The sequence below is a fragment of the Ambystoma mexicanum genome, chromosome 3p (assembly GCF_040938575.1).
Source record: "Ambystoma mexicanum isolate Mex_15411 chromosome 3p, UKY_AmexF1_1, whole genome shotgun sequence".
NCBI lineage: Eukaryota > Metazoa > Chordata > Amphibia > Caudata > Ambystomatidae > Ambystoma > Ambystoma mexicanum.
In genome coordinates, this window is record NC_090925.1 from 248,830,394 (window position 1) to 248,849,030 (window position 18,637).

At 42.8% G+C, this 18,637-nt stretch overlaps 1 protein-coding gene across 3 annotated transcripts in view; it reads left to right on the forward strand.

The window, feature by feature from the left end:
* The window catches only part of SS18L1 (SS18L1 subunit of BAF chromatin remodeling complex), a 405,815-nt gene extending 388,546 nt beyond the window's left edge, over positions 1-17,269 (forward strand). For all 3 annotated transcript variants that reach the window (XM_069650717.1, XM_069650716.1, XM_069650718.1), the window contains one exon: positions 8,742-17,269. In XM_069650717.1, the coding sequence (XP_069506818.1) occupies positions 8,742-8,768 (27 nt within the window). In that variant the 3' untranslated portion in view covers positions 8,769-17,269. The remainder of the gene's footprint in view (positions 1-8,741) is intronic.
* The last annotated feature ends 1,368 nt before the right edge of the window (positions 17,270-18,637 follow it).

An 18,637-nucleotide genomic window follows, 5' to 3' on the forward strand; every position in this document is an offset into this window, starting at 1 on the left:
AAAAACATCTGACAGAACAGAATATTCTGTGGTTATAGGGATCATATCCAACATTGTTGGGGTGGTTGTTCCCCTCTTCCCAAATTCTCACACTAAGTTTTGTCTCGGCTTCCTGGCTCGATTTCCCTGAATTAATTTGTGGTTCCTCTAAACCCGAATCCTAAGGTAAGGATAGGGCGAGATAACAATATCTATCCAACATAAATCAGAATATCAGGCTACAGAGTTAGGGTTGAGTAATAAATAAATTGTGGGGCCTAATCTAAGAGGACATAATGGGCCTCAATACGAGTTTGGCGTTGCAGGAAAAAAGTGACTAATTCCATTAGTGTCACTTTTTTTGGCGTTAACAGAAATGCCACTGTTTTTCCCGCACCAGCATATTATAGGTGTTGGCAAATTTACCATACAAAAATCCAAACAAAAAGCTTCAAGGGGACACCAGGTATTCTAAACCCCGTTCACACCTGGTTAAATTCAATAAACATACAAAAGAATGGGGACCGGAGCATAGTGCATCTGTGTAGGGAATACAAGTAGACCAGATTATCTGCTAGTATTGTGATAAACAAACCAAAACAAATACAATATATAAAATTTGAAAAGCATGTATATGGACGAGAAAGGATTCAATTCTCATCCAATTCAATACAGATTAATCATCTTATTGTACTAAAAGAATCCATGAATGGAATATTAAAAAGTAAATTAAATATGCACAATTAAAACTTGATACATAGACACTGTTTACAAATGAGTGACCAAAATTCTCAACAGTAAACAGAGGAGTAAACCAGAAAACTGACACTAACACATTGTAAGTGACTCTCACACCAGACAAAACTACCCTCAACTAAATAAACAATCAATAAATATGAACTAATCACACCTCAACGAGTGGACAAAATACATGAAAATAATACAACAAATATTTACAAGAAGAACAACATTCTTCAAATACACCAATTTCTAACTATGAAAAAAAGCAAAAATGCTAAAACGTAAAAAAAATCCAAAATTGAGAAGCTGTTAAATGTAATAGCTACCTAACTAGTATTATCTAGCTGGTATACACAGACATATCCTCCTGAATATGACCCATAGGATCCCAACATGTTTCTTTCCATTAAACCAGATCCTTTTACTCTTTGGAAATTCTTCAGGGGTTTATTAATAGCGTTGATAATCTTTTAAGTATGGTATCTCATCACAATTGTTCAGTGGTAGAGTCACGCTCCTTGGGTTCACCTACACATTAAGATACATGTAATTAATGAACTTGTATAATTCATAGTTCAAACTGTTGGACATGGCACAATTAATAAGTCACGTACACGTCAAGATCTATGACCAAGCCTTGAAAAAATAGAGAATGAAAAAAAGAAACTCAGACTTACCTTATTGATAATTATTCATAATCAATCGAGGTGATTAAGCAGGAATTTAAATTTCCTTATTGAGTTGAAACTGCAACGCAAGAACCAACAGACAAACAGGGGCATAAGAAGACAAGACTAGAAGAAAGGCGAAAAGAAGATATTAGTATTGGAAATTTCACAGAGGCAATTATATTGTATAAATGCCACAGAAGAACTGTCCAGGTTCTGAGATTCTGTCTACCGAATAGGTTACTCACACCTTAATCTTTGCAGGCGAAACTGTAGTCATTAGTGCGTATCCCTTGTAGTTCCACATGCACGCACCCACGCATGTACTGGTGAGGTCATAAACCATCATAGGCACAAGTAGTGTGCCCCATCCGGCGAACAGAAGGAATCAAACATCTCATTCACATGATCTTAGAACATGATGTCATACTTATCTCCATAAAGAAAGGGGATTACCAATAACTAAATAAATGACACTTACTAATTGATAGATCTCCTGATAACAAACAGCAGTCTACGTTGCTCTCATCTCTCACGAGCATGTTGATTAGATCAGTTTGACTCTAGCTTATTCGAAGCTGTACAAATGCTGAAAAAAGGGGAAGAGAGTGTAAACTGTCACTCACAGGAACAGCACCAATCCTGTTTGTTACATATAATCCCATAGGGCTTAACATTTTGCCAATGGATAATTAACACAACTCTGATTCACGTCATGAATAGTCCTCACTGCTAGACCTCCTTGATTGGAAAAACCTGTCATTATACATGACCACCAGTCGGATTTACTCATTTGTTTGAAAAACGGCAACAGTCATTTATATTCAATGACAATCACGTGTCATTGCGCTCAACATCTATGCCGTCCATGGAGTGCTACATCGCATAAATAACTACACGCATAGTTCGTAATTCCAAATTTTTTCAAATCTACACACCATTCTTTAAAAAGACAAAGTGCTGTGTGCTCCGACTTGTTGGTCATGAAACACAGTACTTAAATAATGCTACTTAAAGCCACCAGTCACAGTAAACTGTAGAGCTCGTAGATCACATTTATCACAACCATTACACACGAAAATAGAATCAGCGTGATTATATCCCTCACATAACTCACGTTTAATAAAGTTGGTAAAAGTTTTGATCCGCGCGCCAGCTCGTAACAATGCTCTTCACCGGGCTTTAGAGGATGGACTGTAAACACCCTTTTAAATACTAGTCCTACCTCTATCCGGATGGTTTCTGTCATTCCAATAAGACTGCAGTGGCCATTTTAGAACACCTACATCAAAGCGCATTGTTCTTACGTCGTTGGTAAGGGGAGGCATTATAAACTCAGCAGATTACTAACGTGTCTTAAAATAGACAAATAAGGGCTACACTTTAGTCATCAACCACATTAAGAAAATAACACCAGGGCAACTGTGCATAAGATGTAATACTGCCCTGGAGCTTCATCATTCTTTTAAATTGCCATCAATACTGACAGAGTTGGTAAGACCTGAGTAACTAGCCACCTTAATACCTTGATGCCATGATTTCAAAAAATCAACACACCCGTCCTTCGACTTCAGTTGGCATAAGAAAAACAATCTAACTGTTCATTCAAACCTGTGAGGTAGCTTTTAGTTAAAAAGATTAGCCTCATCTACTCCTTGATCAGTGTTTTTTATCTGTATTTATGTTGTTAGTGGTACAAACTTTTTTCATTACAGTCCAATTGAGTACATCACATTTGTGATCATTGGAGACAAAGTGTCCCACCATAGGAGCTGTCATCACTCTATTTCTGATACATTTTTTATGCTCACTGATTCTAATTTTGATTTTTCGTTCCGTCTTTCCTATATAAAGCTTCTTCCACGGACACCATATTGCGTAAACTACCCCGCTGGTGTTGCAATTAGTGAACGAATTCTGTCGCCACACCTTTGCTAAACCAATGTCCACACTAGTAGTTCTCTGGGTCTGGGGGCAGCATATGCACATGCCAAATGGGGCATGCCCTTCTGTTTTTTTAAACCCCACTGTTCTGTAATCGTGAGCTGTTAGCTAGATGGATTAGAAATTTCATTCGTGGTCAGTAGTTCTTTCAGATTCTTTCCTCTCTTGAAGGCACACCTCGGAATTGGAACCGTATTTGTACTTTTTGATAAGCGGTGCCAATTTCTTTTGATGATCTTATTGATCTTGTTAGATAAAGGGTTGTAAGTACTCACAAAAACCAAACTATCTCCTTCATCTGCAGGCACTTTCCTCTTGTATTCTAATTGAGCTACCGGATGATTGTTTAAAGGCCGTTTCAATGACTGTTTCACTACTTTGTTCGGATACACTCTGTGAAGTAAATTCTTACTCAAAATCTCAGATTCTCTTAAAAAAACCTCCTTGTTTGCACTGTTCCGTTTCAGCCTTAGGAACTGCCCAAAGGACAGATTATCTCTTAAGGCTTTTGGATGGAAGCTATTGTACATGAGCAGTGAGTTACGGTCCGTGGTTTTATGAAATGGCTTAACCTCCAAGATGTTCATATCTGTGTTCACAAAAATGGTTAAGTCCAAAAAATATCTGTCTTGGTTTTATTAAAAGTGATAGTAATCTTCAAAAACTGATTGATCTCATTAAGCCAATCAAAAAAGGTTAGTAGTTCTTTTTCATCTCCGTGCCAAATTAGCAGCACATCATCGATGTACCTCTTCCAAAAGGTCAGATGATGTAGGAATGGATTAGGAATGAAATTAGGAATGTACCGCCTACGGAATAACTGTGCAGTAAATCCACCGATTTTTGGAGGAAAAGTTGCAGATTCACCTCCAGCTTTTTGCTGGAAGTATATCCCTTCACTTTACCTTTGACAATCAACAGATTTACTGTGCGATAATTCCGCCAGCAGTAAATCTGCCAAAAATGGTCATGGAGTCCTATCAACACCATAAATGGGGTATTGCACTGCCCTACCACCACTTCTAATCCTGTGGTGACTACACAGGGCCAAGTGATGGTAACGGTAATCGAGTTTGGCTGCAATTGGGCAGATTTACCACCAAAGTCGTAACATGGCCCAATGTCCTTGGTAAATGGACCCATCCCTATTGGAACCCACTCAAACTTCCTGAGTGTCAGCAGCCAGGAAAGCATTCATCAATGCATACATAGTCTCCAGGTGCTTATAAGTGCCCCAGCACACTTATTTAATGGCACTGGCAAGTAAATCAAAAGATGAGCCATCCTCAAGAACTCTTTAGCTGCATGACGCGTTCCTAGACTGTACGGTTTTTCCTCTCTTGTCCCATGGGGTTTCCTTGAACTATTAAAGGGTCTCAGTGGGCAGGATTTTCTCCCCCACTACCTGGATCATTTCTGGTTGTAGTTAAAATCTCTCAGCCCAGGGTCATGTACCTGGAGTTGATTCAGGGTTTACCAAACATGTAATCTAGTGTTGGGTCTCCCTTATTAATTCAGTTTGGCTCAGGGCGCCTTGTGGAAGCTGGTTGGTCTCTGTGTCCACTGTCAGTACATTCGGGGTGTGCACTCTCCCACTAAGTTTGTGATGGGTGTGTATGCCCTTTTTGTTGTCTTGCCCGTGGCCTTTCTGCTTTGTGCTCTGCAATGTATAACGTGGCATGCACACTCAATGAGGAATCCCACTCTGTGCGCCCATTGCGAGAGGCCAACTTCCCACGTGTACAGTATTGTCAGCAAACATTTCCCTGAGGCCAATGGTCTCTGAAGTATTTACACCTTGCACTACTGCCCTCTGAATGTGATACCACAGGGCACTTTTCTCATGCAATACATTTCCTGGTGGCCTATATTAGGGAAATATCCCTGATAGGATGATTGCAGGGTAAGTGGCAGAGTGCCAGAGTCACGACTTGGGGGAAGCCTGGAAGATACTCCATATTCCGCCTCCATGGGTTGCATTGCTAAACTGGTTGTTTCCCTCAGCACACAGAGTTCACCAGTCCCTCAATGCTCTCTCACTCTCCTCAGGACTATAAAGGACCACTAAAAAGAACATCACAGCCTTCACCCTGCGGTCTATCAAAGTACAGCCAAGGACTCAGAGTATCACCCAGCAGCAACTTAAGAACAACACCTGGTCCAAAGACCCTTCCGATTCTCAAAATGCAACCAGAATTACTGAAAGAGTCCAGAAATGAACATGAATTGCAACAAACTTCAAAGTTTTTGTGACTAGCCTCTCTGAATACCACAGGACCAGTTATTCTATAGAAAATGTATCATTTTGTCTACAAATTCACCAATGCTACCAGTTGCTTGTGTTCTTTAAAATCCAACTTCCTAACCTCTTCTTCAAATAAGTACTATCAATTCTGCAGTTAACTATCATCTGTGTTATTAAAATAAAAATGTGCAAAGACATTGAACGGGACTCTACAGAAACACCTACAAAATAGATCCCCGGACAATAAGTTAGCAAATGATTGCTGCTTTATCTCTCCTTTAATCTGCCTCCTAGCTCATGTTATGTTATGTTATTTGGCATTTATATAGCGCTCTATATATCATTGATATGACCTCAAAGCGCTTGTAGGTTGAACGCCCTCGGGGATCGTAGTCCAGGTCAGTCGAGAGAGTAGGGTGTCATAGGGTGCTTGGGTGCACCGATTCAACATTTGTCATCGTTTTGCAAGGTCTCAGTTGCCTTAGATGATCTTAGTTGGATTTATGGAAAGAGCCAGGTTTTTAGAGCTTTGCGGAAGGTCATGTAGTCTTGGGTGTGTCGAATATGAGTGGGGAGTGAGTTCCACAGAGTTGGGGCCAAGGTTGAGAAGGCATATCCTCCGATCCTAACAGAATTAGAGGTAGGAATCACTAGAAAGAGGGCAGTGCTTCATCTTAGGGTGCGAGATGGGAGGTAGGGTTTTAACTTCTCTTGTATGTACATTGGGCCGGTCTTGTGCACTGCTCGGTGGCTAATGCATAGGGTCTTGAAGGTGGCCCTTTGTCTAACTTGGAGCCAGTGGTGGGTTCGGAGAGCAGGTGAGACGTGGTCTCTGTGTCCCAGGGCAAGGAGGAGTTTGGCTGCAGCGTTTTGGGCTCTTTGGAGATAATTGAGTTGGTATGCCGGTGCTCCCAGGTATAGGGAGTTGGCATAGTCCAGCCTCGACAAAACAGCAGTGAGTCTGTTGGGAGTAGGAGAGGTAAGGGGAAATGCGTCTAAGAAGTTTGAGGTGGTAGTGGCAGAATTTTGAAACATTATTGATCCGACGTGAGAGGGTTAGGCCAGAGTCCATCATGCAGCCTAGGTTTTTGACTGTATCGGAGGGAGGGGATGGTGGGCTGTGGGAGAGGGGGACATGGGAGCGGATGTGGGAAAAGGGCAGTATTGCCGCACACCATAATTTCAGTTTTATCGGGGTTCAAAAGGAGGTGGTTAGTTATCATCCACCTGTCAATATCGCAGAGACAAGCTTAAAGGTCGGTACGAGGGTTGGTGATTGTCTTGGGGATTCTTAGGATAATTTGGGTATCGCTGGCGTAGTTGTAACAGGAGAGGTTGCGCAGGCGGGTGATTCCTGGAAGGGTGGTCAGATAGAGGTTGAAAAGGAGAGCAGAGAAGCATGCGCCTTGGGGTACTCCAGTGTTCACTGGGCGAGCAGTTGAGACAAAGGGGGAGAGGAAGGCGATTTATTTCCGTTTGCTGAGGAAAGACCTCAAACCTCTATGGTGTGCATTATGTAACTGGATGTTGGTGTTCCATAAAGAATGTAAGAACCTTGGCCCCAGCCATAATTCATTTAAACAAATTGTTTATAGAAGAAACAGTTCCCTGTTGCCCAATAATAAACCATATCCTTCCCCCTGCTCATGGAAACCACCCTTGATCTGACCATCAAAAACAGCTATGTACCAATTGTTGGCCTCCAACCACAATAACAATTCTTGAAAACATTGCTCTGGCCTAATTCTAGGATCATCTCTTGCTGCCTTCCCGACCCACTCCAGTCTAGCTTTCACCCTAAAAAAGAAATCCAATGTGTCCTCCTGAAAATGTGCGACTTCACCCATGCAGGTGAAAGACATTCCTGCCAGAACTTCGAGAACTCAGTGTAAGCATCAATATTTTTATGTCACTAAATCTTACTTGGCCCCTCCGTGATAACTGGAGTATTGTTTCTCCCACTCCTTGTCCATGTTCTTTCTGTCCAATATCAACAACTGAAACGGGGTCCTTTGTATTGTCTGACGTACATTTCGTCTCATATAGTTTTTCATAGATCCCCCCTTCGTTCGGTTTGTTTTTACTGTGTGGTCCACTCTAAAGATCAGTGCCCATGACCCTTACTTGGGACGTCTGTGCTGAAGACAGTTAACTCTGCTAATTTAAGACCAACAAGCGAAAGCAAAATCATGCCCTAAAGCAGTCATGAATGAGAAGGAATTCCCTGAAAATCAAAAGAAAAAGATGCAAAATTCTAAATGCATCAGCAACCTTGTATTTATCCAAATGCCTCTTACCCAAGTTCAGTTAAAGTCAAAAGTCGAGGACTCGTACTAGAGGCTAATGTGACTCTTGATGAGAAATTACCACCATCCTATTTGCCTGCTCCAAAAAAACTTCTCTTCATCCCTGCAGAGATCTGCCCAGTAATTCTAGTAGGAATGCCCACCAATGAGTATCTTGGCTGCTGCTGTTGGTGAACCATGGAATGACCCCAGACTATTTAAGATCTTGTGGAAGGCGCGAAGTGGGATGAATTATCTTTACTGTGCATTATCATTGTGCATCAGTCTGCCAAAAGAGGTACTGTCCTGCCCCTAAGTGGTCCGGAACACTGCAGCTACAATGGAAGTCTGTGAGAAATCCTGGAACTGCATAACTGGCAATGAAATCACTGTTCTGGCTCTTCCAACGTCCAGGTCACCAGAGTCAGATCTACACAGAACAAGGTTCCCAATAATTGAGCGTGCTTCCATTCCCACAACGTTCAACCAGTTTGATTGTAGAAAACAACTAAAAACACATTTTTTCCATACCACGTGCACCCTCTCCTTATAGGACCTTACATGTATCCTCTTTGTAAAGCTTACAATAGACATCCGCCCATCACAAAATGCTCCCCTAATGTGACGAAAGTTGCCCTATGACGATTCCCATCCAAATATACATTTTAATGCCCGTTGCATGTTTGGACAGGGTGGTGAGCACTGACGGATAAGCAGAGTGAGGTAGTTGGAAAGGGAGACAATGAAGGCAAATTCAGCAGGATTATTTTGCTTCATTAGAGTGCCTCACTGCTGTTTTGTGTCCCCCAAAGTCATGAACTGCCCTTTTCTACCCACATGCTCTTCTAACACTCGTGTCTCTCTTCTCTCTTCTTTCAGGGTCAGTATGGAAACTACCAGCAATAGTGACCATGATGTCTCCTGCCTGAGTCGTGTCAATAGCATATGTATATATAGGTCTGTGTGTGGACCTGGATGCCAGGAGCAATTTACTTCACGCTGATGTTTGGTTGCCTCCTCCTTAGCACAATGCAGGACCTACGTGAACTACCTTCATTTCATGCTGGATTTGGAGTCTGCTGCTTTTGGTAACTAGACCATGCTTAGGACGGCGGATATATATGGTACTGCGTATAGTACTGTCTATTGAAAGAACAAGCATCCACATTTCCTCACCTGCTTTTGAATCCATTCAGGGTGTCACAGAACAGCTGTTTATGGTCATTGCCATGCAGGCCTGCGTTACAGGGCTGCTCTGGAAGTGAATGAGCCAGGATTGGACTTAGCGTGCTGCTGGTTCACATGCATGCTCTCACCTGCGTCATGCTCAGCTCTACTTGTCAGTTGCACTCATATGCTCTATGGCCCGGTGGTCCGCATTAGCGCTGGTGTATGGACCAAGCAATAATTTCCTCTGCTTGTGAGCCAGGTCCCACATTGCTTACTCAAAAAGACGAAAAGGAGCCGCCCAAGCTATGACCTGCATACTATTCTAATGAAGACCTGAAGCCCAGTCATGCAGAGAAGATTCTTTCTGCAGGCATATCCATTCATAACCACATCATTTGTGCAGACACTGAAAGTTTGCAACTCTTGATCATGGAGATCATTAGATGGCCTGGATGTTTCACTGAATCACTTTTTTCTAGGTACTTCTCGGCTGGTACAAACTGTGTAAATAGGAAAAGTGATTTGAAAACTTGTACCGGTGTGGACGTTCCCACTTCTCAATGGTTGTGCTGGAGAAGTTTCCAAATTAGTGGGGGTTGAGACCCTATAGATGTGTGTCAATAGAGCTCTTGTGCGAAGGTCACCATAGTTCCAAGACCCTAGTATTCATCCATGATGCTTTCATCAGGTAACCTGAGTTGCAGTGGAACCACACTGCTCACTCAAACCTTCTCATGGAGAGGCCCTGCCTTGTTCATATGCTTTTCCTGCGCCAACTGTGTGTATCCTCCTGAATATTTGGGCATTAGAGGGAGCCCAGCAGTAAAGAATAGCAACAGTTCCTAATGGGAATATCATCGTGATGGAGCTTTGGGAGCCCTCATGCCACCTTACAGATGGCGCGGTCTCCACAGCAACAGGGCTCATGGCCACGTGTATGTTGGCGAGTGTGTGTGTGCGCGGCCAAAAATGAGAGGGATATTTCCAGTGGCATTGTCAGAGTGGTTCTAAGTGGACTGTTTGATTGTAACAATGTGCTTGTGGCCATTACATCGTTTTCCCTCTTATAATGGGGCCATTTTCCCCCATCCTGCCCACACTCTTCTCTCTATCTATAAATCTGTTTGGTGGTGGTGTTCAAATTGCTACATTTTCATTTCAATACTTTATTCATAAATACATAAGAAACAATAAAATACATCGATGCAATAAAACCATGGGAATAAAAACAAGGGATAAAAAACTACGCGTATTAAAAGTTCGGATACAATTATCCATTTAAATACAGCACATTTTTCATCTGTGAGTCACACCAACTGCTGAACAAGACAGTTAACAGGAGCCTGCACCCAACTTTGAAGCTAGGTCTTACTCCACCATGTTTAGGAGCCAGTGATTGAGAGACATCTACTGCACTGTCTCAGTGAGAGGCGTGGGGCCCTTGCTCAGTTAGTGCAGTTATTTTGCCATACCCTGTACTCACAGGGACACAGGTACAGCAGCTCTAGCACTAAACTAAATATCATTCCCTTCACCTCATTGGTTAGGCCAATCGCTTGATCAATGCTATGTCCACGCATCTTACAGTCTCGCTGAATAGGCCATGATCATTCACACTCTCAGAAGGAATGGTGGTTAGGCCACGCCTCCTCAAACTATGTGATAAGGACACCTGCCCTTGCAAGCTCCTTGAATAGGCACCACCTCCTCATGTTACACCGCCTTGCAATCAAGCTCAGTCCTTAGTCAATGCCACCCCTTGTTCGCATGGTTAGTGATTGGGCCTTGTCCTTTCACTGGATCTCATCCAAGGCTTTGATTCAGTTGATTCACCCATCCCTCTACCACTCCAGTAGGCCACTGAAGCATCTATCCCATGAGTAAGCAAGGATCAGAGGTGGAGACCTTAGGTTCATGGACTCTGTTTATGAATAAAGGCAAAGGCACAGAAGTTCCAGTCAAGGTCATTGATGGTGTTGAAGCTTCCTGTCGGGCTCAGATGAGATATCCTAGGAGCTCCTGCTGGGGGTCAAAGAACAAGTTCACAAAAGCAAGACTTTACAAGAGGACATTACCCTAAGAAATGTCCTCTTACCCACTCTCACTATACCGGCATGCATCCCCACATCTTGATGAAACGTGTAACAGGCGGTACATACAACCCAGTATGTATGTATGCATGTAGGATTCTTGTATAGCACATAATCCCACCTTCAATATGTTTTACAGAACTATTGGGGTGTGTTAAAAGAGTGAGAGAGTAGGGTAAAGAACATAGCGGAAAGAACAGGGGTTGAGGTTGGAAGAGAAATAGGAGGGTGACAATGAAAATAACCAGGGAAACAGTAATTAAGAATTTAGGAAGCACAGTGAAATAGGGTCTTGGACAGAGAATGTCCTCTCCCCCTACCCTCAAAGTATCTGCAAAAAAAATAAAATCTGTTTCCTGACTCTCAAAATTAATACATTTACCTGAGAGCATGATGCTAATATTAATTTGGCGAGGCAGCAGAGGGCACTGCCAGGCTCGCAGACCTTCTGTGCCCCAAGAGTCAGAGAGTGGACATGCTTCAAGCTCAGAGTGGCGGGGCCTGGGCTGTTGAATGCCATTCCTGAGGTGCAGTTGCCTGGACGGCCGCAACATTCTGGCTGCATTGTTCCAAGGGACGTACCGAAAGAGGGCTCAGATTGTGTTCCCATCTGGAGGACAAAGGACACACAACTTTGCTCATTTCCCTGCAGGATTAGCACCCTATGATGCAGGAGGGTGGAGTCTAATATCAAAGAGTGTTACTGATCTTGGCCCTCGAATCACCTAATCTCAGGGCCGGGAAAATATCTTGGGGTCAACAAGTTTGTCTTGGAAGCAAGACAATGTAGAGCAACACAAGTTGGAATCCTGGGCCTGTGCTTAGAGACTGGTCTCTGGTATTTAGCGCGTTAGAAAACATGTATTTCATTCTGCCCTCGTGGGTGGAATGGCACAGTAATGTTATGCCATCGATTAATTTCAAAAGACCTAAACCACCATGGGCGAGTGGCATCATAGTGCTGGGAGCTTTCTAGCAATTCATTGCTGCACACATCTGGGTTTCCACAATTGTTTCTTGAGGTATATGGACTACTAGGAATCGTAAGACGTGACACATACTCAGTGAGACATATCCTCCACCAGTGATCCATGTTCTTCACAGGTGCTTAGCTAGACAAGTCCACCTGCAGTGAACTGTGATACACATCCTCCACCAGTGCTTAGTCATAGATGTTCACCATCAGTGCCCTATGATCCATGTTCTCCACCACCAGGGCAGTGTGATTAACATTCATCAGCAGACCATTGTGAGACATGCACCTCAAGTCCCCAGTGACATACGTCCGCCACAAGTGCATATTGAGACATGTTCATCACAAGTGCTCTGTGATCCAGGTCCACCATCAGTGGTCGGTCAGAGACATTCACTGCCTATTTTCTATATACCATGTCCACCACCGGTGCTCAATGAGACATATTCACCAGTAGGGTGCATCCACCACCAGAGCTCTGTAAACCATGCATCACTAGTGCTCTATTGTCCTTGTCCATAACCAATGATCAATTAAACACGTTCACCACCAGTTCTCAAAGTGACATGTCATTCACTCTGTGATGCCCATGCACCAACAGAGCTCTGTGACTTATGCACTACCAGTGCTCTGAATCAACAACTATCACCAGTGCATTGTGTTTCACATCCGCCATTCTCCAAGAGAAGGGCCAAATGCCTTTAAGAGGACCAACATTTTTTTAAACCAAGTTTACTTGCTACCGAGAAGTGGAAAGACTGTGAGAAAATGCGGTGTACTTAAATAGTTTTTTAAAATTAATGTTGCATTTCTGGTGTCATGTTGCTTGTACTGTTTGTGTGCTCACTGAATGCCTATTGCTGTTCCAGGGGTGCTGTTTGAGCACTGTGATGTTCTCTGTTTGTCACCATTATGCTGCACAATATGTCTCAGCGTAGCTCGCTGCCTGTTCCTTTTCCCGTTCTCTAGTTTCTTAGTATTGTGTCTGTTATTGGCCCTGCACTCCTGGGTACTATGACCTCCTCCGACAGAACGCACGTCTTCAGTTTTCAACTGCACCATCCGGTTCTGGGGTTTAACATGAACCTATCGTGGTTATTGCCACACCGCTAAACACAGCAATTTAGAAAACGGAATGATTGGAAGATTTGATGGGTCCATCTCATGGCTACTGATTCTCTGGGACTTCTCCTCACTTGCATCCAGTTATTGATCTGTAGTCATACTGCCCATATTGTTTACAAGCTCCTGCAGTTCTGAAAGCAATACGCAGGGTCAGTTGCTAAATGCTCAGAAGAACATTGGGTTAATCTGTTACTACATTAGTAAAGCCCTAAAACTGATGGATGAAAAGCTTTGAATTACTCATAACCACTTGACATGGATGAGATGTGGCTCTATTGCTTGTTGTGCAGAGAGACTAAAACTGCACATCATTGATGAAGACCAACATGGCCAAAACATGTGTGCGCTTGCTTAAGTTTCTACTATGCAGATGGGGAGTGGCTAAGCAGTTCGGACGGTTCTATGTCCCATTACCGACGGGTTTATTTTCCAAGTAATTTATAAGACCAAGATTACTTCGGAAAAACTCATACATTTTTGGAGGAAACGAGGCAGAGTCACCTCCAGCTTGTTGCCTACCCCAAGCACCTGCCCACCCCTTCTTTAAACACCTTACCTGCGCATATATTTCAATGAGTTTTTTCATAGTAATTTCGGAGTTTAAAATGACTTCGAAAACAAAATCTGTTGGCAAAATGACGGATACGGTTATTTATTTTTATTTATTTGGATTTGTATAGCGCACATCTGCGCAGGGGCATCGTGGCACTGGTCAAGTATTCTCACTTAGTACATGTAATTTCAAGAGACATAATTTACAACAGGTAGTTGGTTTTACGGGTTACATAGAATACACGTGAGGTTGATACATACTGTTGTCACAAGAACCAGTGTGCGCGTTGTTATATACAGATGTCACATAAAATCACTATGAAGAGAAAGAGTTAGTTGAAGAGGGTGGTTTTTAGCAATTTGCGGAAAGCTTGGTATGATATTTTGTTCCTGAGTACCGTAGGAAGGGCGTTCCAGTTTTTTGGAGGTAGGTGCTGGGAGCTGGAACCCCCAGCTTTACTTCTTTTGAAAGTGGGTACATAGGTCTGGTTAGACAGGTGTGATCTGGTGGGTCTGGAGGACGCGATGTGGGTGATCCTTGCGGCTGGATAGGCTATGGCATCAGCGGAGAGGCTTCTGTGTGTAATGGCCATGGATTTGAAGAGGATACGTTCTTTTATAGGTGACCAGTGGGCCTCTTTTCTGGCATGGGAGATGTGTTCCCTTTTCGGAATGCTCAGGGCTGCTCTTAAGGCGTTGTTCTGAGTGACTTGCATTTTTTAATGTTTTTTGTCAAAGTGCCCAGGAAGAGGGCATTGTAATAGTCCAGCCTGGTACCTACTGTGGCTCTGTCTATTGACAGGCAATTTTTTTGTTGAGAGGAAAGGTTTCACCGCATTAATTATCTTGGTGGTGAGTGCATCAAGGTATACTCGTAGGGTTTTTACAGCCGATGAGACTGTGATGGTGGAGTTATCGATTCTGAAGGTTTTGTATTGTGGTGGGAGTTTGTTTAAGTTTTCTTTTGTGCCAACTATGAGGATCTCTGTTTTGTCTCCGTTTAGGCACAGGCCATTGGCTGTATAGATCTTGGTTAGTGCCGCGGCATCTTGTTAATAGATGCCTGTGAGGGGGAGTAGAACTAAGTATCGTCGGCATAGTTGGTGTAGGCTATGTCGCGACGATCTAGGTCATTGAAAAGTGGGAGGGTGAAGATATTGTATAGTGTCGGGGCTGTGCAGGAGCCTTGTGGGACACCACAGTGGATGGTGGTGGGGGTGGCGCAGGCGGAGTCTGAGAAGACTTTCATGAGTCGACCTTCGAGGAAGGAAGTGACCCATGAGATGGCTTGCGGAGAGAAGTGGCCTTCATTTTTGAGTTGTGTGCCTAGGATGTCGTGGTTGACCAGATCGAAGGCAGCAGACAGGTCCAGCAGGAGTGATGGTTTACCTTTATACATGATGTCATTGAGTTGTATTTTAAGATCTAGTAGGGCAGACTCGGCTCTGTGTCCTGGGCGGAAGCCCGATTGTCTTTCCCCTAGGATTTGGTTTTCTTCCAGGTATTGTTGGATTTGCATGTAGGCCACCTTGTCCAAGATCTTGAGCAGGAAGGGTACGGTGGTGATGTGTCTAATTGTTAGCGTTTTCGGGATCTAGGGTGGGTTTTTTTGAAAAGTGGGCGCACCCACGCTTCTTTTAGGCTGTCTGGAACTGAATTAGCATTGAAGGAGGCATTGATGAACGATTTAAGAAAAGGTGCCAATGTTTCTATGCAGTCTTTGACTAGTTTGGCGGGGCAGGCATTGCCTTTGCAGTTAGAAGGCTTGATTTTGTTCAGGACTGGACTGCTTACACTCTGGGCAGGGCAAAGAATGATTTGCATATGGTTGGCCAATTTTGATGCGCAGATGAGCAAAAAAAAGATGCTATGAATATGCCCAAAGGAATTCCCAGTGGTTATGTCTCTTTCAAAGAGTTCCATTCATTCGTTTTTGCCATTTACAATCCCACTAGTCAAGCAAGGTAACTGAATTATTTATAATGGACAACAATTAAACATTTCAAACACACTTTCTGTGTGCCATGGGAAATACACTCCTTTCTCATCACACGGAAATAAATATATATCTATTGCAGCAGATAGAACAAATCAATTCATAATCCACATTTTAACATACATACATTGAAGTGACGCATATCATTCATGGTTGCCATGCACAAAGCTGGTGCAAGCAGCAGAAGAATGAATTGCGTCCTACATATGTTTCTGGTGTTGCCCTTATTTATCTTTCCCGGTAGTGAGCTACTATACAGCGATATAAATGGACTAGTTTGCCATTTCAAGCAGCCAATGTTATAGGTGTCTGTGTATTTTTACAATAACTTCAGCTACACCACCGTTCCTGTTTAATGGCGCAACAATTTTTCCAATATGGCTGATTAAGGTGGAGCCCATTATGCCTCCAAACGCCTTGACTATGTTTCCTTCTGTTGACCTTCTGCTATTACAGTTTTCCTATGGACTCTTTTTCACTTCTCCTTTTTCCTCAATGTGGAAAGTCAATTTCTTTGTGATCACATTCTTTTGGTCTGTTATTTTTAGGTCATCTCGTTAACTCGTCCCTTGGATATCATTGCTCTTGTGTGTTATTTATTATTTATTTAACTATTTAATAATGTTTGTCCAATGTATAACCTCTATAGAGGTCCAAGCGGCTGTCTGTAAGAATTCTCCCAAGGGACTAGAGAAGTTGCAGTTGTAAATAACGTGTTAAACAGCTTTATTTGTTACTTTGGTTAGCACTGCAGAACCAGTTTGCATTGCTTGTGCTTGGTTGCCAAGATCCTATCAGAATCTAATGTGCCCTGGGAGCCTTCCTACTTTGTCCAGATGGTACCCAGATTGGGATTACCTGGGCAGAGAGCGGTTTTTCCATTAGCAAGTTAAATGTGGTTGAAAAGAGACATCCATCACACGGGGGTAGGCAACTTGTGGCTCTTCAGATGTTTTGAACTGCAACTCCCATTAGCCCAGCCATTATAGTAAATGGTGCAGCATCACGGAAGTCATAGACCGAAACCTCTTAATAGCCAAAGGTTGCTTTCCCTTACTAAAGCGTCTGAGCTCAGAAAATCCTCCATCCATACAACTCCTTATAACAAGAAGGGTAAGATTAATGTCAGTAATTTGTGGGATCAGCCAACTAAGTGTGAGCAAGTTGACTCTGTGGAAATAGTGCGTTCCTGAACTGCTTTATATGTATTTATTTTTATGTGATGTCCACCACAGCAAGGGTGTTATACCCGGATTCTCGGATATTGGGGCACTGCCCAGGAGAAATTGTATGCAGGTTTGTGTAGAAAATGTTAAAGTAAAAAGGAAAGGACAGAATGTTATCTGTGCGTGAAGACCCTGCCTAAGAAGTAAAGAGCAACTTTTTCACCTGTGTCGTGTTTTGAGACTAGCAGGCTGTAATTTTGTACACCACGATCGGTGAGACGTGAGAAAATTACTGGATAAATAAAATGCGTCAGCACTGTCGAGTTTCTCATAAACCTCTGCCCTCTGGGTATTTATTGTGGCTTTGTCAATAGCAACTGTGTGAGCACCAAACCCTCCAGGCTGGCTTCGTATGTGCCCTGATGGCTTTGAATTGGAGATGCTCCTTCCTTCGGCAACACCTTCACGTCCCAGTGGCAGAAACAAATAGGATTTTCCCCAAAAAAAGACATACTTCTGGCTTCTTCTAAAAAAAAAAAAAAAAACTTTTGCTCAGGTATTGTTGTATTGTATTGTTTATTTATTTATAGAGCGCACCTGGCCGTTATGCAACTGGGCGCTTGCAAAAAAAAAAATCTTAGGTTACAGGTACATAAATATGTTACATTTCTTATGTTACAGGATAATATATCAAGCATTTCTTATGTTACAATGTCAAATGACTTACATGTAGGAAATGTTACAGTTTCAAGTATTTTGCAATAAATGTACACAGTATTTGGTACAGTTGAGGCATTTAGCAGTCGTTGGTGTGAAGCCAGAGTTTAACGTTAGCTTTGAACACATGGAAGGAAGGGGTGGCTCTGAGTGCGTCTGGGATGGAGTTCCAGAGATGAGCTGCTAGAACTGGGAAGCTGGACCCACCAGTTCTTTTCAGTTTAAAGGTGGGGATTTTGATGCTGTTTGAGAGGGCTTTTCTGATCGGTCGTTCAGAAGTGTACTTTGTGAATTTTTCTGTGAAGTATGCAGGTGCTATGTTGTTCAGACAATTGTGTGTAATGTTCAGAGTTTTAAATTTGATACGGTCATTGATGGCCAGCCAGTTGACGGCTCTTCTATGGACAGATATGTGTTGCCCTTTGGGAATACCTAGGGCTGTTCTAAGGGCATTGTTCTGCAGGGTTTGGAGTTTGTTGATGTTTTGTTTACTGGTGCCTAGGTACAGTGCATTGCAGTAGTCTAATTTGGAGAGGATGAGGGCTTGCGCTATGGTGGTACAGCTGTCTGTGGATAGGTATGGTTTACAGGCATGAATAAGTTTGCAGGTGTAACTGGTTGCTGAGACTGTAGCATTTACTTGCTTGTCGAGGGTGAGAGCTGAGTCTAAGTAGAATCCTAAGGTTTTAACTTCCTTGGCTACCTTGATTTTGATGCCATCAATCGTGATGGAATTGTACAGATGGGGAAATTTGTTAAGTTTACTGGTAGACCCGATGATTAAGAGCTCGGTCTTGTCGTCGTTGAGACTTCGGCCATGTGTGGCCATCCAGGTTTGGATGATTTGGTAGATTTTATTTATGAGGCTGGTGTCCTTTTCATAGTCACCCTGGATTGGGATAAGAATCTGGGTATCATCAGTATAGTTGGTATATAAAACCCCAAGTTTGTCCAATATATCAAAGAGAGGCTTTGTAAAAATATTG